This window comes from Pelodiscus sinensis, chromosome 12 (genome assembly GCF_049634645.1).
Source record: "Pelodiscus sinensis isolate JC-2024 chromosome 12, ASM4963464v1, whole genome shotgun sequence".
Taxonomy (NCBI): domain Eukaryota; kingdom Metazoa; phylum Chordata; order Testudines; family Trionychidae; genus Pelodiscus; species Pelodiscus sinensis.
The window spans coordinates 11,350,913-11,375,892 of NC_134722.1; the positions used below are offsets into that span (position 1 = coordinate 11,350,913).

A 24,980-nucleotide genomic window follows, 5' to 3' on the forward strand; every position below is an offset into this window, starting at 1 on the left:
CTGGCCATCAACAAGTTTAAGATTGAGATGAGGTGAAGTGGAGCAATGAAGGGAAACTCCTAACTGGCTTGATGCCTGACCTTGATAAGGTTATGGAGCGGGTGGCATGTGGCTGATCCGCAATTGCTCGCAGCACATACCTCCAATGGGGATGGAACACTAGAGGAGGAGTGTTCTGAGCCAAGGACACCCCTATGGTCTTTGCAGGACCATCCCTACAGGGGTGCAGGACCCAGGTCAATCCCCCTCCGCCCAAGGCCCTGCCTCTTCTCACCCCTGCTGTGCTCCCTCTCCACACCTTTCCCAAAGCGACACAGCCCCGAGGGACTTGAGGTGGGCCTGGTGCTAGCAGCAGTAGTCAGGTCTCCCCCTGCACTCACCGGTGGCAGCAGGAAGTAGAGTGATCCTGCCCAGCCCACTACACTCTGCCAGCTCCCAGCCATGTCACTCTGCTTCCAAGTGACCCAGCTGTGAGCTGTTGCAGTGGTCAGGGGCCAAGTCGCTCTGCTTATCGCCGCCACCAGTGAGTGCAAGGAGCAGCACCAGGTCCCCCTTTAATCTCCTGGACTGATGTGGGCCGTGCTAGGCCCCTCAAAGCTCAGGGCACAGGGTGATTGCCCCAAACCATCCTATGGACGGGATGGCTCTGACTTTGAAGCTAATCAAGGAGAAGATGGAGGGATAATACTGAGAAAGTGGTAATTCACATTAAGAGCTCTCAGCTCTAACGGGGAAAACAGGCCAAAGAGAGAAAGAGGTGAGGGCAGATGCTGCAAGAAGGTGAGGACCTCCATCCCTACGGTCTACAGGACTAGGGAGAAGTAGCAGCAGACATCTTTGTTTGCAGGAACACAGTGGCTGGCACTGATTTTACTTACCCCAGTAGCACTGTTGGTCGGTAGAACAGATTCACATTAAAGCTCATTGACAAACATTTAAAATTTCTGATTCTCCACTGTGTGTCATCTTGACAGCAAAGGGTTCTACACCCTGAAATATGTTTATCCCCAGTTTGTGAGAGGGACAGTCTTCTTACCATCATCCTCTTCTTTTAAATCAGGTCTGGGAACGAAGACAGGCTCAGCTGGCCAGCAGTGCTCCTCCTGCCAGCTGAGCTTTTTCTTTGTCAGAACATCAATTTTTGTTATCTAAATTAAGACACAATAATGCCTCAGTCTCCATTCTACCTTCTGATTTCAAATCATGCTCTTTACTGTCCAACAGTGTGGACGGAGAATACGGTGGGACCAATACTGGAAGCGAAGAAGCAATGAGACACACTTACTCCCGCATGCCACAGAGGGAACATTTGAACAATTTTAGGCTCCTTGGTCATGTTTAATGTCTGAATAGCCACAGAATCTGGCTTGTGTTAAATAGGAGACAATTTCACTGTAGAGATTTGAAAGCAGAAATTGATATTGTTTCACTACATTATAACTACACGTGTCAACCAAGGATCTCACAGCATTTCACAAATATTAGTTATTGAATTAAGCCAGATGACCAGTGTTCCCTGTAAACTGTGTGCTTGGGCAGCCAGCAGGAGAGATTCAAATGCTTCCCTGCTGATTAGCAGCTGGCATCATGTGTTTCTACTGGTGGTACACATCCACATCAACCTTAGTACACATGAAAAAATGTATTACTCACATTGATGGAAAAAATTAGAGGGAACATTTCAAATGACATCTCTGTATCAGGTGAGTCAATAATATTATGCCCATTTTACAGAACAGGAATCTGACACACAAAGTTTGAGAGACCTGGGCAGAATCATCCAGAAAGCTTATAGCAAAGCAAGGAATGGAATTCAGAACCTCCTGACCTTTAGTCCTCACCCTTCATTGTGTGTGTGTGTGTGCGTGCACACACATACACATGTGAGCGGGCATGTGGGCTCAGTCCTTACAGAGGTAAAAATCTTAACTAATTAAACAGGACAAATGTGAAACAAAATCAGAGAGACAAGGCAAGTGAAGTAATATATCTTTTACTGGAGCAATGCCTGTGGGTGAAAAAGGCAAGCTTTTGCACTTACACAGAACCGAAGAACTCAGGGTGAGCCCAAAAGCTTGTTTCTTTTGCCACCAGAGTTTGTTCCACCAAAAAATATCACCTCACCCACCTTGTCTCTCTAATGTCCTGTGACCAACACATCTACAACCACACTGCAAAAAATAAAATCAGTTCGTTTTCATGGTTTAAGATGCTAATAAACCAACAGGGCTAGGATTTCATCCATGAACTGTAAAAACAGCAGTAAATACCTCCGTATCTCAGCAATGGCTAAGTGCCTGAAGCACCCAGTATGATAGAGTTACTGTTTCACATTCAGCCCCATTATCTTCTGTATGGTTCTGCACTGCTAAAGGTAAATCAGTGTTCACATTCTGAACTCTTGGGCTGTGTATACACTGGGCCACTTATTCCAGAAAAGCAGCCGCTTTTCCGGAATAAGCTGCAAGCTGTCTACACTGGCCCCTTGAATTTCCGGAAAAGCACTGACGATCTACTGTAAGAAATCAGCTGCTTTTCCGGAAAAACTATGCTGCTCCCGCTCGGGCAAAAGTCCTTTTTCCGGAAAACTGTTCCGGAAAAGGGCCAGTGTAGACAGCCCAGTAGTCTTTTCCGCAAAAAAGCCCCGATCGCAAAAATGACGATCAGGGCTTTTTTCCGGAAAAGCGTGTCTACATTTGCCACGGATGCTTTTCCGGAAAAAGGGTTTTTCCGGAAAAGCATCCTGCCAATGTAGACGGTCTTTTTCCGGAAATACTTATAACGGAAAACTGTTCCGTTTTAAGCATTTCCGGAAAAAGGTGCCAGTGTAGACATAGCCTTGAAGAGAGCCCTGACTTGAAAAGAGCCAAACCCTGACATAGGACTCAAAAAGGCATTTAAAAGAATTATAAGATGCAACATACAACACAATATCAGCATGTCTTTGTTGCACCTTCTACATATATCACAGATGTCCAAAGGATTAGGCAATGTAAAAAACAACAACCCAAAGTAAACAGAACTCTAACTCAACAATTCATATAACAACTATGGTTATATTTAAGTCATTTGTAAAGGAGGATTATCTTTGTTAGAAATCACAAACTTGATTTGTTTGAGCTAGTATCATTAGATATGCTGACAATCATTTTCTTGCATCATCTACTATATAATTGCATAGATCCAACTTCATTTTGTAATCAGATGGCATAATTAGAAACAGGAACAGTCAACTCTGTCTGCGTGGCCTTGTATTCACTCAGTAGGTTTTAGGACAGAGTTTGCTGACTGAGCAACAATTATCAGCTTGTCCATATGACTCTCCTACCTTCAATATGATGGAGGAGTGTGGGGATGGCACTTTTCTAGACTATAGGTGGTGCCTCAACATAAGTTAAAGTTTCCTGAAAACATCAGAGGGTGAGAGTGAAGGGTGCATTGTGATGAAGTAGGCATCTCTGTATGTGATGATAACAACTGTCTATATTCTCAGCTGTTCTTGAGTGGACACAGCTCCATAATGAAGTTACACGGATTTATAGCAGCTGAAAATCTAGCCCAGTCAGTTTATTTTTGTCACATGGGGCAATGTAGGATTTATGTCCTTAACTTTTCGTCCTTTTGCTTCTAAGTGCTGGAGTTTGCAAGAGTGATAGGTACACATATTGTTGTCATTTAGCAATCTTTAACTTGTTTAAGAAATATGGATTTAAAAACACTTTTTTGGAACTTTCACCTTACAAAGCAGAACCACAGATTAGCAGTGTTCCAATTCTGACCTCACAGCTAGGTGGCTTCATTATAGTTGTATGGATGTTGGCCAGGGCATAATTTGGCTTATGTAGGTTAGCTAGTGAAATAAATTGCCTCTCTTATTTGTAAACTGTTCAGTTTGATTTATAGGAATATCGTCATGCAATATGCAATCAGTGTAATACCTTGGTGGGAACTGGACTCCACTGAACTTCTGTTGCATAAATATATCTGTACTTTTTGCCATTATAATCATAGTTGATGCGAGGCAGCTCTATTCCTACAGAGAAAGTGAAACTTAGATACAGGTAGCAAGTAAGGAAAATAGCACAACTGTACATAGAATCATAGAATCATAGAATAATAGGACTGGAAGGGACCTCAAGAGGTCATCGAGTCCAGCCCCCCGCCCTCAAGGCAGGACCAAGCTCCACCTACACCATCCCTGACAGATGTCTATCTAACCTGTTCTTAAATATCTCCAGAGAGGGAGATTCCACCACCTCCCTTGGCAATTTATTCCAATATTTGACCACCCTGACAGTTAGGAATTTTTTCCTAATGTCCAATCTAAACCTCCCCTGCTGCACTTTAAGCCCATTACTCCTTGTCCTGTCCTCAGAAACCAAGAGGAACAAATTTTCTCCTTCCTCCTTGTGACACCCTTTTAGATATTTGAAAACCGCTATCATGTCCCCCCTAAGACATCTAAGACATGGTTTAGCTACAGCCCCATAATCCCCCAGTGTAGTCATATTCTTACAGTTCAGTAACCTTTCATTATTCTATAAATAGTGGTGTAACTGGAGATTTCTTCCCCAAAAGTAATAATAGATAATCTTGCATATTAAGATCCCATGATCTCAGATTTTAACTGTAATTTTAATGTCATGATATTTTGAGTATTCGTAATCTACCTGTTCCTTGAACAGCTACTCCCATTGAATTTATATTATTAATTTAGGCCTGGATCTAGCAGTTAAGTCTCAGAAGTAAACCCCTCTGGCCATGAGGAGCCACACTATTCACCGCAAAGAACCTGACTGCTAGATCAGGGCTAGATTACATAGGACTATTTAACGGACATTGGCAGGGATGTTGGAACAGTATTTATAGTGGGAGGTGCAGAAAGCCATTGAACCAAAGTGTAAAACAGGAGTGGGGAACCTTTTGTGGAGCAGGGGCCACTGACCCACAGAAAAATCAGTCGGGGACCATACACAAGTGAGAAGAAAAAAAATATCTCACTCACCTGACCTCTGACTGAGGAAGACACTCCCCCCGTTCTTCTCACACACCAGTGACTAGGGGGCCCAAGCTAGTAGATTTTGTGTGCTCTAGCCCTGTGGTAAGAAGGCGGGGGAAAGGGGCTGGAGCACCTACTCAGGCTCCAATGCTGGGGGGAGCCGTGATCCTCGAGGGCCAGATCCAGGCAAGCCGGGGGCCACATCTGGCCCCTGGGTCTTAGATACCCCACCCCTGCTGTAAACCCTGTACACAATGCATCCTGCTGCACCCCAAGCACCCATCCGTCCAGCATCTCCAATATCACACTGGTCTCTATTATAATGCAACCGCATTTAAGAAGATACAACAGAAGATTTTTAATGAACACATCTCACCTTCACACATTGTTTCAGGCTGACAATAGAGGCTTCCATCCTTTTCCTTCAGAGCAGTTGCCGTAGTTGACGGAATTTTGACTAAATTAGTACCTGCTTCTGCATCCTGCAAGAGAAAGATGCTAAAAAGAACAAGACATTTCAAAAGACATATTTCTAATTTAGGACTTTCATCAAAGTTGATTTTTACTGTACGTAAATTGCTATTTCGAACATAAGTGTGGCCCAGTATCCAATCTTCTTACTGTGGCCAATGCTAGATGCCCCACAGGGAATGTACAGAACAGGTAATCATTAAGTGATCCATCCCCTGTCACCCATTCCCAGCTTCTGACAAATAGAAGCTAGGGACACCCTTCCTACCCATCCTGGCTAATAGCCATGAATGGACCTATCCTCCATGAATTGATCTAGTTCTTTTTTTAACCTTGTTAAATTCCTGGTCTTCAAAACATCCTCTGGAAAGGAGTTACTCAGGTTGACTATGCACTGTGTGAAGAAAAACTTCCTTTTGTTTGTTTTAAATTTATGTTATTTAATGTATCTAGTTCTTATATTATGGGAGCAAGTAAATAACTTTTCCTTATTTACTTTCTCCACACTAGTCATGATTTTATAAACCTCTATTATATCACTTCTTAGTCTCCTCTTTTGTAATCTGAAAAGTCCCAGTTTTCTTAATCTGTCCTCATATATCAGCCATTCCAAACCTCTAATCAGGTTTGTTGCCCTATTCTGAACTTTTTCCAATGCTACAGTATCTTTTTTGAGATGAGGTGACCACATCTGTACACAGTATTCAAGATGTGGCCATGCCTTGAATTTATATAGAGGCAATAAGATATTCTCTGTCTTATTCTCTATCCTTTTTAAAATTATTCTTAAGATTCTGTTTGCTTTTTTGACTGCTGCTGCACAGTGAGTGGATGTTTTCAGAGAACTATCCACAATAACTCCAAGATCTCTCTCTTGAGTTGTAATAGGTAATTTAGTCCCCATCATTTTATATGTATAGTTGGGATTATGTTTTCCAATATGCATCTACCATTTTGTTGCCTGGCCACCCAGTTTTGTGAGATCCTTTTGGAGCTCTTCACCATGTGTTTTGGACTTCACTATCTTGAGTAGTTTAGGCATAAGCCATTTGGCATAACTGAAAAAGGCTGCTTCCCCAGAGGTATTTATCTTGAATTATTAGAGCATGAGCATTTTCATTTAAAATCCCTTCATTTGCAGGGGATTTTTATAAATCAGCTATTCTCCACTGTGTTAGGTCAAACTTGATAAAGGTGTCAACCCAGATAGTAATTGAACTTTTTCACAGAAGCAGTGTAAATTTATCACATTATTTCAGCATACGATTGGGATTTTCAAAGTCATTTAAGAGAGCGAGGCACCTAAGTCAATAGAGTTTGGGCTCTCATATCTCTTCAACTCCTTTGAAAATCCCAATGTTTAAAAAAAATAGATGTAATGGCTTCCCATTTTTAGCATGCGTGTGTATATCTATTCCATGTATTATCATCAACAGACTTAAATGGTAAATAGACACCATGTGCATTGATGCCATTTGGTATTTTTAAAAAACTGGTATTTATCTCAATGACAATGCCACTGAGTGTTTACATTAGCAGCTCAATGAGATCTTTCCGTATAGTGTCCTTCTGTACAATGTTACTAATTCTTAGACCGCAAGGTAGGAAGGCAGGACTACTTGAATGGATTCATTACGCAAACAGCTGTAGTGGGTCAGGCTAACAGTCCATCTAACCCAGTATCCTTCTTCTGATATTAGCTGGAGCCCCATGCTGCAGAGGAAATTAACAGGGCAATTTCAAATGATCCATCCCGTCATGCAGTCCAAGCTTCTGGAAGTGGGAGATTAGGAACACCCAAAGCACGGAGTTTCATCCTTGATTATTTTGGTTATTGGCCATATATGAAGCCATGAGCTATCATGTTGACACATTTATTCATGTGACCCACAAACAGCCCCACTGACTTTGAAGAGACTAGTCAAGTTGAATACGACCTTTCTCCATTCTCACAAAGGAATCAAAAGCTGGCACCAAGTAACTATATTTGCACAAGGAGTGGGCAAATTGCCCTGATAGCACAATTTTCTCCCCAATTTTGTGAATATCATTTCAAAAATCAGGAACTCAGATGTGGCCTGGCATACCAATGCTTCATATGCTTTTTCATTTAGCGAGTTATCCAAAATTACCACTCAAACACAATCAATTCAATACTACCTTGTCAAACGCCAGAGGAACCACAAGTCGCTTGCAGACTGGTATGGAAGTGAGTTTGGTGTTTTTCTCCAAGTCTTCATTCAGGTTTTTTAAGTAGAACATTTGATACAGGCTATTGTCTGCATAGGAAATGACATCAATAACAATGTGGCCATCCTCCTCGTAAGCATTCACGTGGTGAAAAAGGACCATGGCCTCTGTGTAAATCTTGGTGGCTGTGTCCTTTTTGGTCTTTCTGTCTATGAGGTGAATCCAAGTCTGAAAGAGGGCAAACACACTAATGCTGAATAGTGTTAATAGGCAGTGAACACTTGCTCATTTTAAAAAAGTCATTTGTTTGCAAACCAGTGTTTCCACGTCCATGATGCTGCATTTCACTTTGTTTATAACGATGTATTTGGAGCAGCTGGGTTATGCCAGTAAGATGCTGGGTACGAGGTGCAGCACAGAACATGCAGGCTTGAGACTTTACGTGAGCCTTCAGCTTTCACCCCACTTTTATACACTCCCAATCTGGAGTAGCTCTGGGAGCTGAAATTGCTCTCAGCAAAATTTAGGCACTTGGAAGTGTCTAATTAAAGTTGCCTATCTCACTTGCACAGAATCGCTATAGTGCTACATGCTGAGACCGAATATGTCCTCTCACACCTGGCTCCGTCTCTGGCATACCAGGGATTGTGAGGGGCATCCTCAGAAGACAGCCCGCAGCTGCCTTTTCCTGTTCCTGCATTAGGAGAATTCTCCCTCAGCCAAATCCAGGTTTTTTAGAGTGCAATTATGCTAATCTGACCCTCCCTCATGTAAAGGAGCCAGAATGGGAATTAGACCCTCACCTAAAGTCTCAATACTTATTCACCTAAATGTGTATCTGCTTTATATTTGAGAGCATTTGTCTGTGTGTGTGTGTGTGTGTGTGTGTGTCTGTTTGTTCAAGAACTCCTCCTAATTGGTAAGAGCTAGGACCACCACATTTGATATGAAACTTCTTATCATAACTTAAAGCAAGGTCAGGGTTTGGTTGTGACAGGACAATGGGTTGTGCCTGGAATGGGATTGTTTCTCATAAAATGGAAAGGGAGGGCTCTTTTATATAATGACCACATGGGGCAGCAGGAGATATGGGATGGAAAGCAAGGGCAGTTATACTGTATAATGACTATAGGGGGACATTAAGGAGCCAGAGGTGGAGAACAGGACAGCTATATCAACTGGAGCAGCAGAGGGCAAGAGTGAAGAAAGGGATAACTGTCTACAAAATATACAAGAGAGTTTGTCTGTTTACCTGTCTGTGTGTCTGTCTGTCCCTCAGCCGGGGGCCATGCATCCCTCCACCAGCTACACCTGCTGGAGCTGCAGCAGCCATGGAGGGGAACTTTTTACCTGGCCCCAAACTGCTACGGCGAGAGAGGGCTGCAGTTGTCCTCTCTCCCTGGGGCAGCCTGCCTACTGAACCCTTCGTCCCCAACCCCATCCCAGAGCAATGACATAAATAAAGAAAAACAAAAATTAATTGAGTTAAGGATCTGAGCAACACTGGGTACATGGTTGTCCATGGCTACTTGGGCACAACGCCAATGGTACATGTTTCTTGGGTACAACAGATAAGCAGAATCTCTTTGTTAGCATAGGATATTTCTAATTGTACTCCATATTATCCGACCTTGGCACCAGAGATTTACTTATGGGAATTTTAGGTGGGGTGAGATAGGATTCTAAAGGAAATATCCAATTATCTAGTGAGAGTACATATAGGAAGAAAGAGGCAAACACATTTCTCAATGGGAAGTGACTAAACTTTTTACAATCAGGGAAAGTATAGTTTCGTGTGGGAGTGGTTGTTACTCTGGCTTCCCTCACAGCTTAGCACATATCAGGAAAGGTACCTTCTCTTCCTTATGAAAGGAAAGGCAGGACGCCCAGTTAACGCCTCTGAAGTAGGCAGTTGCCATCTTGAGAATGTCCAGTTTGAATGGCTGCTCTATGAAGATGATATAATTTTCTGTAATGCCAAAACTGTGATAGTAGCTTGGGTGAAGGAGAGAGTGGGAAGGGATAGAGCACACCACTTCCAGGTGCTTGAGACAGGATTTCTTCTTTTCTTTCTCTAAACACAAATTAAATAAAGAAAGAAACAAACAGCAATTAAGTAAATAGTACTTGCCACTCACTGATAATATTTGCCTTTGCAGTCACATCTTAGGGGCAGAATTCCTTTCCTTCTACAGGATTAGCAGGGGGACTGGCCTCCACCCAACAACTCACACAGATAAAAACCAGGACTGGAGCTTTTGTAGTTACTTTCAGAAACCAGGGAGTTACACAGAGGCCACTGCCCCTGTAGTTCCAGCATGGAAGGGGACAGAAGTTCCATACTGCATGTACTGATAGCAGAACAGAAGGGACTGTATGGCGCCACGCTAGTGTAGCCTGTGCTTGTGGTCACCCTCAGTGCCATGGATTACGGGAGTCTATTACAACCCTGGCTCTCAGATTGTAGCTGTTCATTCTTTTCTCTCTGAAGGGCCTACGTTCAATCCTAGTGTGTTGGCCAACAGGGTAACAGCTACATTAGCAGCCATAGAAAGTGGATGAACATGAGGAAGAAATGGTGAGTGACTGTATGAGCTGTGAAGCACGTGCACAGAAACCAATGAACAGCCTATGCTTTGGTGTGGGCTAGCAAAGCTGGTGAGAAATAGGACCTGCCTTTAGTTTCACGTTTTATTCCTGGCTATAACCAAACGCTGTCTGTGCTCATTTTTATAATCATTGTTTTCATCCCCTCTCCTTTTCCCTGAAACTCTATTGATAAAGAGAGACATTTTACAAATTCACGCACCAAACACCACATGCTGGATAGAATGTTTTTCTGTGCATCATCCCTTAACATATTTCACAATGCAGGGAATGGCAAGCTAGGAGTAGGGGCCAATCCCTTTTGAAACAACTTTCTTCTTTGCTGAGCTATGAACAGGATACAGTGATAAATGAATCTTTTAAAACACTGAATACCCAGCCAGGCTGGGCACCTAGTTCAGTAGTCTCATCAATCTTTTCCCAATATGATTTACATGTAATTACATGCAATTTCCCCCCCCCGCCATCACCTTGACAGTGAAATGTTAAATGTCTTTGTCCAAAGTAGTGATGTTAAAAAACAGACAGTGCTTCAGCTGGTTTATAGTTGGGATGTAAAATACCAGGTAAAAAGTTAACCGGTTAAACAGAATGTTGAACATTCCAGTTAACTGGGATCCCACGGACAGAGACCACAGTGAGGCCAGCTGGGCTGGAGTGCCTCCCCACCCACTGTGTAGCATGGGGAGCACAGCCACCCCTGCCTGTGTCGGTGCCACCAGTTATCCATTAATACCCCTGATTCCTAGACCATTTGTGGCACAGCCCTCTATCTGAGAAGCAAACAACACGAGGAAGTTAGACACGTGCAGAAGCCATCTCTTACCTGGCACTGAGGAAGGAATCTTAAAAACAACATATTTTGTCTTCCCCTTGTCAACTATGGAGGTGCCCATATTGAGAACATTACCAGCACTGTCATAATGGGGATGAGACGTCGCCAGGTTCACTGCTACATATTTGTTGTAGTCAACCTAACAAAGTGACAGAAGGGCATTAAGGATATATAAAGAGTATGTGAAATTAGTTGCTGATTATAGCTTTCCTCACAAAAACTACCACCACATTTGGCATCAGTGGCCTTCCTATTGGCAACCGCTGCACATGGAGGCCAAAGTCTCAGGCCCTATTTCAGGAAATCCTCCCAATGCAGGGAACAACTTACTTAACTTTCAAGTCTTGAGGTTTACATTAAACTCAGCGGGACTTAAGCATGTGCTTGAATGATTCCCTTATTCAGGGCTTGAATGGATCACGGAAAAGGAGCTTTGGATACTAAGGGTTACCTCTGGGGTGAGGCACATGGGAAGAAAGTTTGTGTAAGCAAAGGTAACTGTTCTTGTCCGTTCCTTACCAAATGGATTTCGCATAGCACGTCTGTTAAACCAGCAGTTTTCATGAGCAAAATGATTTCCAAGTTATTTAAACTGATAAACTGTATTACAGCAAGGGATAGAGACTAGGAGGTTATACATAGTAGAAAAGGTTAACTACAAACTACGTCTTAATGCATCTAAACTAACTGTTTTAGAATATTAAAGAAATGTCTTTCATAAGGAAATTCAAAGGAAGTTGTGATATAACTGGCCTAGAGAACTAATTACACATTATATAAATTGTTGTGTAATAGGGATAGTTACTGGAATCGTTAATCAAAGGGAATAATCCAAAATAATCAGATGCAATAAGCACAAGACCTGACATTATGCCTACAACCTAGTAGGATGATGTACAAGTTAAAACAGCAAAAGCCAGTACTTACCCTAAAAGACCAGGGAATTTTGTGGTTTGAAAGAAATGAAGAATAAAATATTGTAAGTTAAAACAACACATTTTAAATTGCTAGAAGAGCTGGCATCTATAGCAACTACCCATGACTCTGAAATGGCCCATGCTGACACAAAGGAAGCAGTGGATGAAAAAACATTTTATTTTTCCACATTGGCCTCTTTTAACATGACACTGTAGGCTGTAAAGCTCAGCAGGATTCTGTATTAATTAGGAGATAAAACGTCCGTGTTGGATCCCACGTTTTACCTTCTCTAATGTCTCCAGAGTGTGAGGATTAATTTTCCTAATGAAGTTAGTCTCACTTGTAGCATAATAATCTTCACCAGTTTTCATAATATTGATCAGGCAGTTGTCTGTAAACTCAGGAATAGTGTGGGACAAATAGCAGAATGCCCTGCGGGGACAAAAAAGGTTATATATATAGATCTATATCATTGAGAAGATCAGCTCTTTTATAGTTGCTTTCATTCTCAAATGGGACTGAAATGATCATGGCTGTTTGTTACTTGTTTGTTGTTATCCTCCTTTTGCATTGCTCACAGAACTGAAAGTTGTGCTTGCTTTTGGAGAGCAGGATGTGTTTTGACCTGTATGCAGTACAATCATTGGAAGTGGATTTATTATTTAATTTGTACTCTCTCCACTGGCTGGTCTTATAGCAACACACACAACATGTTTTTGGCCAAATTTTCAACCTCTCTTAATACAATCTGGAAGCATGAATCCACACAACTGCTGCTCTGGCATGTACAAATATTCATCTAATTCATCTAATTGCTGTCCAATCCTGCTCTGACTGGAGTCAATAGCAAAACAACCACTGATTTGAGTACACACTTGTGTGCATATTTCTGCCTGCAGTGAGAGGTCACATTTTCAAAGTCTGGCCCAAAGCCTGGTCATAGACACTGAACTTTTTCAATAGGCTTTGGTAAGAACATGGTGGATTAATATTCTCTATGACAATACATTTTTTTATTTCCAATAATATTCACTATCATATTACAATGCTTTAGGCATAAACTGTTTGACAGTTTTATGTAATTACTTGCTTGAAGAAATCAAAGGATTTGTGGGAGCACTGCCAGTAACAATTCCAAAGTTAAATCCTGTCCGTGTGCACTGGATTTTTTACTTACAGTGCTCCCATAATCTAAGGATTTATGGGAGCACTGCCAGTAATAATTCCAAAGTTAAATCCTGTCCGTGTGCACTGGATTTTTTACTTACAGTGCTCCCATAAATCCTTAGATTAAAAAAAAAAATTATATAGAGACTGGGAGTCAGTTTCCTGGGCACTGCCAATGAGGAGTCAATTTTAAACTTACATCCAAACATTGGGGCTTATTCTGTACGTATAGTGGGTGAACAGAAAAGCAGTCGGTTCAGAGAAATAAAAAGGAGAACGTTGTTGAAAAAACACTTACTTGGCAAATAGGTTTTTGCATGGATCTGGATAAGCCATAGTCCCAAACTCTGACACCACAATTCTGTTTGCTTCTATATTGCAATTGTAGGTGTCACTGCGGAGGTATTTACTTCTGTAGTAAACTTCACCTGACAAGGGCAAACAAAATCTTTGTATTACATGCATACTAAGAGGATATTTATTTTCCTTAGAAGATTAATATAGAACATCTGTCAGATAAAGACATTAAAGTAGAACCTCATTTGATGGGTCTCCAGTTAAGCAGACTATGAGTTGCTTTCAGCTCCTAGTTTTTCAGAGGTGTTTTAGGTCTCTGAAAAATGTAGGGGAATTTATGGGACTGTGCTGTACTTTATTCCTACTGTTGTTACTTCCAGGCTCTGATTGCCCAAATTTTGACACATCCACTTTCTTTGGTTCAAAAAACATTTATGCAATGGGGTGTTGAGAAGAAGGTTTTAAACTAATCATGCCAAAAGTCCAGCGCTCGAAAGCAACCTTGTCTACATGAGCATATGATAGAGGAAGAACATAAGAACGGCCATACTGGCTCAGACCAAAGGTCCATCTAGCCCAGTATCCTGTCTTCCGACAGTGGCCAATGCTTGATGCCCCAGAACAGAACAAGGAATCATCAAGTGACCCTTCTCCTGTCATCCGTTTCCAGCCCCTGACAAACAGAGGCTAGGGACACAATTCCTACCCATCCTGGTTAACAAGTATTGATCAACCTAACCTCCATGAATTTATCTAGTTCTTTTTGAACCCTGTTAGAGTCCTGGTCTTCACAACATCCTCTGAAAAGGAGTTCCACAGGTTTACTGTATAAGAAAAATTTCCTTTTGTTTGTTTTAAACCTGCTACCTATTAATTTCATTTGGTAACCCCTAGTTCTTATGTTATGGGAACAAGTAAATAACTTTTCCTTATTCAATTTCTCCATACCTGTCATGATTTTATAGACATCTATGATATCACCTCTTAGTCTTCTCTTTTCTAAGCTGAAAAGTCCCAGTCTTTTTAATCTCTATTCATATTGGACCCATTCCAAACCCTTAATCATTTTTGTTGTCCTTTTCTGAACCTTTTCCAATGCCAATATATCTTTTTTGAGATGAGGCGACCACAACTGTACTCAGTATTCAAGATGTGGGTGTACCATGGATTTATATAGAGGCAATAAAATATTCTCTGTCTTATTCTCCATCCCTTTTTTAATGATTCGTAACATTCTGTTTTCTTTTTTGACTGCCGCTGCACATTGAGTGGATTTTTTTCAAAGAATTATCCACAATGACTACAAGATCTCTCTCGAGTGGTTATAGCTACAATAGTGCCCATAATTATGTATGTATAGTTGGGATTATTTTTTCCAATGTGCATTATTTTGCATTTATCAACATTAAAATTCATTTGCCATTTTGTTGCCCAGTCACCTAGTTTTGTGAGATCCTTTTGAAGCTCTTCACAGTCTGCTTTGTTCTTAACTATCTTGAGCAGTTTAGTATCATCTGCAAATTTTGCTACCTCACTGTTTACCCCTTTCTCTAGATCATTTATAAATAGGTTAAATAGGATTGGTCCCAGTATGGACCCTTGGGGGACACCACTACAGGCAGTCCCTGGGTTACGTACAAGATAGGGACTGTAGGTTTGTTCTTAAGTTGAATTTGTATGTAAGTTGGAACCGGTACATATTGTAGGGGAAACTCTAGCCAAACATTTCTCCAGAGCTCAGTTTTATTCTCCCACACCTCACTTCCCTCAGTCCTTTATTCTCAAGCTGAGGTGTCTGCTGAGAAAAGCTGCTCCGCGTCTCCCTGGTCTGCTGTGTGTGTGTGTGGGGGGGGGGGGGGGCGCTAGCTTCGCGTCTCCCTTGTCTGCTGGGGGGAAGCAGCTAGTGCGGGGTTGCCTCACCCCGTTTGTAAGTAGGGATCCGATGTAAGTCGGATCCATGTAACCCGGGGACTGTCTGTAGTTACCTCTCTCCATTCTGAAAACTGACCATTTATTCCTATGCGTTGTTTCTTGTCTTTTAACCAGTTATCAGTCCAGGAGAGCACTTTCCTGCTTATTCCATGATAACTAACTTTACTTAAGAGCCTTTGGTGAGGGACCTTGTCAAAGGCATTTTGGAAATCTAAGTACACTATATCCACTGTATTTCCCTTTCCACATGCTTGGTGACCCCCTCAAAGAACTCTAGTAGATTAATAAGACACAATTTTCCTTTACCAAATCAACGTTGACTTTTCCCCAACAAATTATGTTCATCTATGCGTCTGACAATTCTATTCCCAACAATTGTTTCAAGAGCCCTTTTTAAATATTAGTGTTACATTAACTATCTTCGGGTATGTCTACACTACCCCGCTAGTTCGAACTAGCGGGGTAATGTATGCATACCGCACTTGCTAATGAAGCCCGGGATTTGAATTTCCCGGGCTTCATTAGCATAAGCGGGGAGCCGCCATTTTTAAATCCCCGCTGCTTCGAACCCCGTGTAGCGCAGCTACACGGGGCTCGAACTAGGTAGTTCGGACTAGGGTCCTATTCCGAACTACCGGTACTCCTCGTGAAACGAGGTGTACCGGTAGTTCGGAATAGGCACCCTAGTCCGAACTACCTAGTTCGAGCCCCGTGTAGCCGCGCTACACGGGGTTCGAAGCAGCGGGGATTTAAAAATGGCGGCTCCCCGCTTATGCTAATGAAGCCCGGGAAATTCAAATCCCGGGCTTCATTAGCAAGTGCGGTATGCATACATTACCCTCCTAGTTCGAACTAGGAGGGTAGTGTAGACATACCCTTCCAGTCTTTAGGTACAGAAGCTGATTTAAAGGATAGGTTACAAACCACAGTTAAACATTCTGCAATTTCACATTTGAGTTCTTTCAGAACTCTTGGGTGAATGCCATCTGGTCCTGGTGACTTGTTACTGTTAAGTTTATCAACTTGTTCTAAAACTGCCTCTAATGACACCTCAATTTGGGACAATTCCTCAGATTTGTCACCTAAAAAGAATGGCTGAAGTTTGGGAATCTCCCTAATATACTCAGCCATGAAGACTAAAGCAAAAAATTCATTTAGCTTCTCTGCAATGACTATATCATCTTTGGGTGTGTCTAGACTACAGGGTTTTGTTGACAAAAGTGGACTTTTGTCAACAAAACTATACCTGTGTCTACACTACTGCTGAGTTCTGTCGACATAACGTTGACAGAACTCAGCAGTTTTGTTGAGGGCGGTAAACCTCATTCTACGAGGAATAACGCCTTTTGTCGACAGAGTTCTGTTGACAGAAGGTGTTATTGCATCTACACTGTCCTTTGCGTCTACACTGTCATGTCGACAAAGCGGCTTGCTTTGTCGACAGAATTGAATGTAGTCTAGACGCTCTTTGTCAACAGAAGCTTTGTTGACAGTATCTGTCGACAAAACTTCTGTCGACAAAAGCCTGCAGTCTAGACGTACCCTTTGAGTGCACCGTTAGCATCTTGATCATCCAATGGCCCCACTGGTTGTTTAGCAGACTTCCTGCTTCTGATGTACTTAAAAACATTTTGATATTACTTTTTGAGTAATAGGAAAATTACTTACTGAAAATAATAAATTGTGAATTTTAGGTTTCTAAGGAACTGACAGAACAAACATTGAGGGAGTTCTAAAATTATGAAAAAGAATATAATTGTTTCCTTTTTAAAAATTTATTAAATTGGATCATTTGAACTTTTAGAGGCAGTGTAGTTAAATACACAATGATACTGTCACTAAAGCAGCCCGCTGGAAGAATCTTTAATTTATCAGATTAAAGAGTGAGAAGATCCCTATTAGGTCATCTAACCCACCCTTAGTCCAGTATAAGCCTTTGTTACGTTCCTATAAACCTCCTCTCTAGAACTAGAAATGCTTGCAGGCAGCTATTTATAGGCATTTGTATGATACTCATCCCAGGTGTCTCAAGCTCCTGGCCTGGGGGCCATCTATGGTCTGAGCACTCCCTCAATCAGGCCTGTGAAATATTTTGAAGAAGTTATTTAATCAGGCCTGTATGGCTGCTGGCCTGGGGAGGAGGGTGGTGGAAAGCAAGAGGCATATGGGGGACTCATCTGGGTGCACAGCTGCTAGCAGCATGCAGGCCCCCAGTGCCCATGTAGTCCCAGCCACAAAGGGCGCCGCTCAGTCCAGGAAGCTGCGCTGGTCGCCTTGACCACGATGCGAGCTGAGCTGGCCAGGGAGCCACCTGAGCTGACATGTTTCTGAAGCCAGTGGGGCAGGGCTGGTGGGCTTCACTTTCACTTTCACAAGGACGTGGCTGGAGCTTTCCAGAAAAAAAAAAAGAGCTCCAATTGTACTTAGTCAGTTTCACAAAATGAGTGAATAGTTTCACAGCTTACACCTATGCACGAGAAGTCTCTGCACACCCCTCCCCCTGGGCCACAGGGATGGGCTGGCAGCATGGAGCTAGCAGCTAGAATCCACTCTAGTTCTGGTGGCAGCAGCAAGGGCCCTGATGGGTGGCAGGTGGAACCGGGAGGCGTGTGGGATGGAGAAGCGTGCAGGCCAGCAGGCAGGGCTGGGAGACGTGTAGGGGTGGGGGAGAAGCACAGTGCACTCTTCAGGAGCCCTACCAGAGGGGGTGCCCACTGGCCCACTAGGAGGATTTGAGGACTCGCTCCGGCCCTACGGTAAATTGCGTTTGAGACCCCTGCTCATCACTAACGTATCTGAACATCTCTCCAACAGTTAATGATGCCTTGAAGCACTCTTGTGAAGTAGAGAATTATTATACATGAGACACTCTTGCAGAGAAGTGAAGTGACTTGCCAATCATCACATAAGAAGAGTGGTGAAAGTAACTGACTGGTACTGTCCTATTGCAACCCAGGTCCCTGCCAGCTTTTTAAATAGCTCTCTGCTGGCTTTTGCCACAGCTCAGCAAGCTCTTGTTGGAGCCGCAAACCTCGGTGCACCTACTTACCTTCACCTCTGCATAAGAAGTCTGTGGGAGAGCCATATTGCATCCACAACTCTTATTTCTAGCCTTTAATCACTTGTCCATGGTTCCTCGATCAGGAGAATAGTATATTTCCTGACATAATGGGAGGAGAGTGCTGTGGATTTTCCTGGCAAATTTCAGTCTTCACTGTAAAAAGGCAGAACTCTTCCAGGTGGGAAGGAACGCCTCTATAGCCCTTCAGACAGATGGTCTAGTGTGCTGAACAAATGGAGCTCCCTCTCCTTTAGGTGAGGCAATAAACTGTCTGTTGCATTATCCGGCCATTTCTGCTTCTGACTGCATTCTTAAAAGGCACCGAACTGAGCAGGCAAACAGGAAACGTGTTTCTGGACTCTCATAAATCATCCCAACAAAGCAATTGAAAATAAAAAAGCAAATAGGGATTAAGCAGAATCTCCAATTCTCCTCCAGACCTTGTATGTTGCGCAGCCAATAAGCACAAGAAAAAACAGTCCCCACTGTGTTCTAAAGCAGATTCAATAATATTTTATCTCCATGTTTTATAGAAAAGTTGAGATTACAAGGAGATCGATATATTGCTTTCAGTCATCTCCAGCACCTTGCCTGAAGATGGCAAGTAGGATTTGGACAGTCATCTAAATATTTATAAGTGCAGTAAATATACCTAAGATCTAATCTGCAAGCTAAGTGGAACACCGGCCTAGTTTCACTCTTGGCTGCTGTCATAACTAGCTTCAGATCCTAAAAAGAGTGCTCAGCCCATAATGCAAGTAGGCTGTTTGCCCATATGAAATAACCCTCTGTACATTATGTAACTATTAGCTGATTCCATCTGGAAGAAGCTGCTACATGATTCCAAATAGCTGCAGAATGGAAATTGGAAATGGAAATGCAACTTCTATTGTGAGCTGCATTTCTTAATGGTTTAATATCGACTCAAAACCATGGTTTCTAGACTAGTCATTCAGAAATCCTGCCCTAGGATGAAATCTTGATCTCACTGAAATTGATTGGAAATTTGTCATTAGCTTCAGTGGAGCCAGCATTTCACCCTGGTGTAAATGTTTATGCATAGTACACATAGCACAAGCCTGTGAGTCTCAGATTCCTCAACTCCTCAGGAAGGGTTGAAAGACCTGGCGCTTTAATGGCTATTAATTTCCTTAAGGGAAACATACTTGTCAATTTTTGAAATATTTCAATTAGTTACGATGAGCTAGGTTTTTCTCTGCAATTAGGGCAGGGTTATCTCATGCCACTGGCATAAAGCTGACCTAAAGTGAGTGTAGCTGACCCCTAGAAGGGTCACCCCAATAGAAGGGGGGGAATCATCTTGTTCTAAAGCAGTTCCTATGTACCCTGTTCCAAGCAGCCAGAGAAGGGGTATAGCTGGAAGAACAGGGCATGGCTGAGAGTTCCAGCTGCCCAGAAAGCTGCTTGGCTTTTCGAGGTCAATGGCAGAGGGTGCAAATTAAAGCAGCTTTTAAAGAGACTGGTCCAACACAGAAGCCCCAGGATCAAAGAAATATGCAGAGCTGACTTTAAGCACCCCTCATATTCCCCTTCTAAAGTGAGCATGGCATTTCCACCTCAGAGAAGGAAAATTGCACTGAGAGGGTAAAGACCACCAGATGTTCTCTCTTACCACCATTGGCAGCTGTGTTTAAGACTGCATTGAATGTGCTGCCAGTCATTTGATGTTCACTAGCTACACAAACCTTATCAGTCTGGTTTTTTTGCAGGATCCCTAATCAACCATTCATCTGACAGGACCTTTAGCTAAACATGTAAAACAATTCAATATGAGTATTATAAGCCAATTCCACCCACATTTATAACACCTTATGCTTCTGTTTAGAGACCAAGACTTGTATAATACAGCAGCCTACCATTTTTAAATGTAAAACTGTGCATCAGAGCCAAGCCATCAAACCAATGGTTATATTGGGTTTCTCCCACTGTATGCATGCCTGGGCCATTGCGAAGAAGAATCCCCTGCAGCCAGCTTGGTAGCTCACCTATAAAGAAAAAGGACACGGTTTATTTCCACTCCAAGTCAAAGATGACCTTGTGTGCTACAGGCAAATTTCCAACAGGTAAGTAGGTACATAGATGATGCAAGTCAGGATTTTACAGTTGCTCATTTCATTTAGGTATGCCTAACAATGCAGCCCTAATTATATGCAAAACTTAAAACATGGAATTATCTGAACATAATTTACTAATTAGAAGAGATTGATTAGGGAGGAGCATTTTCTTCATGCACTTTCATTTTATAATTATCCATCTAGCCCATTTGTTATTACCAGCAGAAATTAGGACTTACCAGAAATACATTTATAATCAAATGCCTTGTAGTGGCCAAGATGCCACTGTAAACTGAAGGCTGGTAGAATTCCAGTAACAATCCCACTGATGAAATTACATAGCATCATGAAATGTCACAATGTCAGTGCATTAGAACACCAATAATGTACATTTTGAGAGTATAAAAAAGATTAGAAATATTATATTGATAATACGTAAGTGTAGGGATTTGATAATTTGACTTGTGAGGAACAAGAAATCAGCAAAGTTATTACATGCTATTCACACACAAAAATCTTTGCTAAAGAAGCACTATTAAGGTTGCAAGGTCAATCATTCACAAGTTAGGAAATGCCAGAATCAAGTTTGCTTGCACAACTTTATTCAACTTTCTCTGTCATATGTGTGTGCTATAGTCTTTAATAACTTTATCACATTCTATTTTTTTCCACAAGACCCCTGCCTCACTCAGGGCACAAAATGGAGAGCTTCTCATTGAAACAATGTTTTGTTCAATAGATGGCCTACGTACATACTACTCAGACCCTGATAGGAAGACAAAGTTATATACACAGCTGATCAGAACGCTTTCGATGAAATACTTGTCAAAATATCTGGTTCCATCTGGTTGCCGGAATGTACTGATGTTTACTAAGTTTTCCTTCCTGTCTTCCTTTTGACAGGAAGCTCTCTGTGGAAGTGACTGAAGGGAGCATCCTGGGTCTCAGAGAAGCATTCTTGATCTTTTCTATTAAAAAATGGCTGTTTGAACACAGTTCTGGTTTGTGAAAATGGTTGAAAGGTTCTAGTTTAGTTCCAGTGCAGAATGAAAACAAATTGTGAAATCTTGAAAGCTGTCTCGAAACTGACTGGCAATCTTCCAGTCAGATCTAATTATTCGTTGCCTCATAGATTTTCTCTGACACATATTGCTCTAGTATCTGACTGCTTCATAAACACCAATTAATGTATTTTAATAACACCTCTTTGAGATGAGGTATTATTATCCCATTTTACAGATGAGAAACTAAGGCACAGAGATTAAGGTCAAAACTATCCTCCAAAGTTGGGTGCCCAAATTTAAAATATCTATGCCCTGATTTTTCAAAATACTTATATTATATAGCACTTTATGTTAAAAGTCCTATTGACTTCAATTGCAGCTGGGAATGCTTCATATTTGTGCAGATCAGAAGTGCCCATGACAGGCACCCAGAAAATGAAGAACACACAGTTAGTGGCCACTTGTGAAGAGTTTGGTTTAAGAGACTTGTCCAGCACCACACCAGAACTCCAAAGAAGAGACGGAATAGAATGCAGGGCAGCAGCCAGTTGCCTTAGCTAGGAACCCATCCTTTCTCTTCCTGCAATCCCCTGCCTCCGTTGCTTCACACCTTCCAACAAGTGAAGCAGGGGTACTAGAGACACCAACCAGCCCTGCTGTGCCCTCAGAACAGGTCTATCCTTGAGTGAAGCTGTACAGGAGCCTGGTGTGTAAAAACGTCACTTCAGTAATTCTTTGTAGTTTAAGAAGGATTTGTTACTGACAAGCTCTAAAGTTGCTCTGTCTTGGCCTTGCTGCAAAGAAGGTGACCCTTCACCTAATTAAGTCATGAACAGCTGGTTCCTTAATTTTTGCTTGTGAAAAGGGCACATGGCAGTTGAAAAGGGACCTCTAAGAGTATTTTAGGAATGGCTGAGCGGGAACACAAGGGGGTGAGAAGCAATGGCAGTCATCACTAGGTCATAAGTCACATATATGAACGTGCCAAGGCCTTAACAAATTCAGGGCCATCTGCACTTCTGTTATCGTCACAGGAGAACTAGGACACTTCCCTGAAGCGATTTCCTGTTTATGCCGTGCTTTTTTGGAGTGGAGACCTTTGCTTTCCCTATGCTAGCTTTATGGAAGAGGCGGTCGCACCATCACGGCCTATGCTAGCCTGATAGCCACATACCCAGAAGAAGCCCACGAGGTGCCAATCAGAGATAATATCATCAGTTCCCTGCAACTGCAGCTGTGATGCCCTGAAGGCCATGCAAGCCAAGGAGCGAATCTTTTTATTTTAAGTCAATTTCTTCTCTCTTTTCCCCATACCCTATTTTGTTATTGCACTGAGACACTCCCCCTCCCCTGCATTACTGATTTTTAGACCCTTGCATGGATATAAAATTTATATCCACATCCACCTCTGTACCCGCAAATTGAGCTATGGATACCTGCATTCCTATCCATGGATATACTTGTGGATATAAAGCGGATATCTGCAAATTTGCAGGGTTCTAGCTACAAACATTTGTATCAGCATCCATATCTGCAAAAATGAGCCACGGATATCTGCATCTACATTTGCGGATGCATGTATCCATGGATATAAAGTGGATATCCACAGATTTGAAGGGCTCTACTGATTTTTCTCTAACCCTTTTAAAGCACGTGTGGCATGTGTATACTTGTCAGGGATGATCTAGACAGTGCTTGGTCCCTGCCATGGGGGCAGCAGACTGGACTCGCTGACCTCTTGAGGTCCCTTTCAGTTCTATGATTCTGTGATAAACAAAAGTGTAAGTAACAGTACTTGCCATTAATACTTTCCCAACTGGCATGCTAAGTGAGTCCTCCCTTAAACCACTTTCTGTTACCTGCGTGGTGTCTGTATGGACCACTTTGCCCTAAGAAGGAAACGGAAAGTTGCAGATCTTTGATGTATTGAAAATTAGCCTGGAACTGAGCAAAAGGAGGATCTACATGGCCTGAGATAGGGTTTTAATTCATGAAAGGGGTGATGTCCATGAAAGGGGACCAGTCATTCCCTTCATCCTAAACTAGCCCATGAGTGCTGAGAGACTCTGAAGGGGAAGGGAATGTGTTTCCCTCCCACGTTGAGCTGGGACCAGTCCAATTGCTGCTGCCAACATCAAATTTCCCCACCTATTGATGCAGCACTTCAAGAGCTGAGACGGAAAAACCTCCATAAATCTCTAGCATTTACAATTTGAAAGAACTGAGCATGCGCTGTATTCATTTCATGATTTGATTACTGCTGATACAATCAATTGGTGATTCCATTCCACATCATTTTAAGGTGCTTCAGTTCTAACTGTGACTTTGATTTGATCACTTGTATTATGTGGTCTGTCTTAGTTTAGTAAAAGTTTAGGTAATTATCCATAGTGAGAAGTTAATAGACTTTAAAGTTTAATAATTTGCAATAAAACCCATAAGGAGTGTGTGGGGGGGGGGAGGGGGGGTTATTCCCTTGAGTGTTGCAACAAGGACCAAATAATCCAAAGGGCAAAAGTAATTTAGTAGAGTATTTAAGAGCCATTTGGCTCTATTTCCAGATAAATATCGATCTTCCTCATTCACAAATTAAAGAACGCCATAATATAAGGAGTCCAAATTACAATAGTAAACGAACAAACAATACAGCTATTCCCTCATGTGATATATATTGTGACACCCGAGTGACAGATCATCATGAGGGATGGAACCTTCAGAGGCACCACTCAGACTTTTACCACTTCAAAAGTCTGATAGTAGTAGTAGGTTGTTATCCTCTGTGGATCAGCACTGGAGGGGGATAAGACACACACTTTTACAATATATTTCACAAATATCTGCTAACAGGAGAAGAACGGTGAGACTCAGGAAACGCGGGTTCCATTCTGGGCTCTGGAGGAGAGAGTGTAAGTCCTTCTGCCCAATCCCTTCCAGCCCATCCTTGTCCCCAGTCCTGTCTCTACCACACCCATGGATCATCATCCATGCCCCATTCTCCTTACCTACCCATTTCCAGTCAGCACCCCTCCACATGGGTGTGGTGAGTTGTATGGGCTCAGAAGTGCCCATGTGCCACCAATAACAGGGTCCCGGGGGCTGGCTCCACAAATGTTGAGGGCCGGGTCTCTCCCCTTGCCTTGCCCCCTGCCACTGCACGCTCCCCTGGAGTATCCCCCAGCCCATTCCAGTGTCTACCTCAGTTCCAAGCTTTCCTTGCCCTACCCTCAACTCCCCACTCTCCTGTATCCCTCCCAGTGCCAGCCAGCCTCTATGCCCCTTGTCCCAATTTATTCTCCTCTTCCAGGTCTGGTTCTTGGAAGCCTTGTCTACACTTACCAGCACCATTGATCTATTTCTGCTATGCAAGTAGCAAAACTTAAGTCAACATACTCACCATGGCACACTGCATGCAATAAGGTCGGTG

The 24,980-nt window shown here is 42.4% G+C and overlaps 1 protein-coding gene across 7 annotated transcripts in view; it reads right to left on the minus strand.

Annotated features, from left to right (window-relative positions):
* BCO1 (beta-carotene oxygenase 1) overlaps positions 1 to 24,980 on the minus strand; it is a 146,549-nt gene that overhangs the window by 7,341 nt on the left and 114,228 nt on the right. For 6 of the 7 annotated variants that reach the window (XM_075940005.1, XM_075940006.1, XM_075940004.1 and 3 more), the window contains 9 exons: positions 20,355 to 20,483; positions 13,486 to 13,615; positions 12,305 to 12,452; positions 11,094 to 11,241; positions 9,514 to 9,734; positions 7,631 to 7,888; positions 5,376 to 5,481; positions 3,939 to 4,033; positions 1,037 to 1,148 (listed from right to left, as the gene is read on the minus strand). In XM_075940005.1, coding sequence (XP_075796120.1) covers positions 1,037 to 1,148; positions 3,939 to 4,033; positions 5,376 to 5,481; positions 7,631 to 7,888; positions 9,514 to 9,734; positions 11,094 to 11,241; positions 12,305 to 12,452; positions 13,486 to 13,615; positions 20,355 to 20,433 — 1,297 coding nt within the window. In that variant the 5' untranslated portion in view covers positions 20,434 to 20,483. Of the gene's footprint in view, positions 1 to 1,036; positions 1,149 to 3,938; positions 4,034 to 5,375; positions 5,482 to 7,630; positions 7,889 to 9,513; positions 9,735 to 11,093; positions 11,242 to 12,304; positions 12,453 to 13,485; positions 13,616 to 18,465; positions 20,320 to 20,354; positions 20,484 to 24,980 lie in introns of those variants that run through there. The other variant, XM_075940008.1, reaches the window with a different exon arrangement.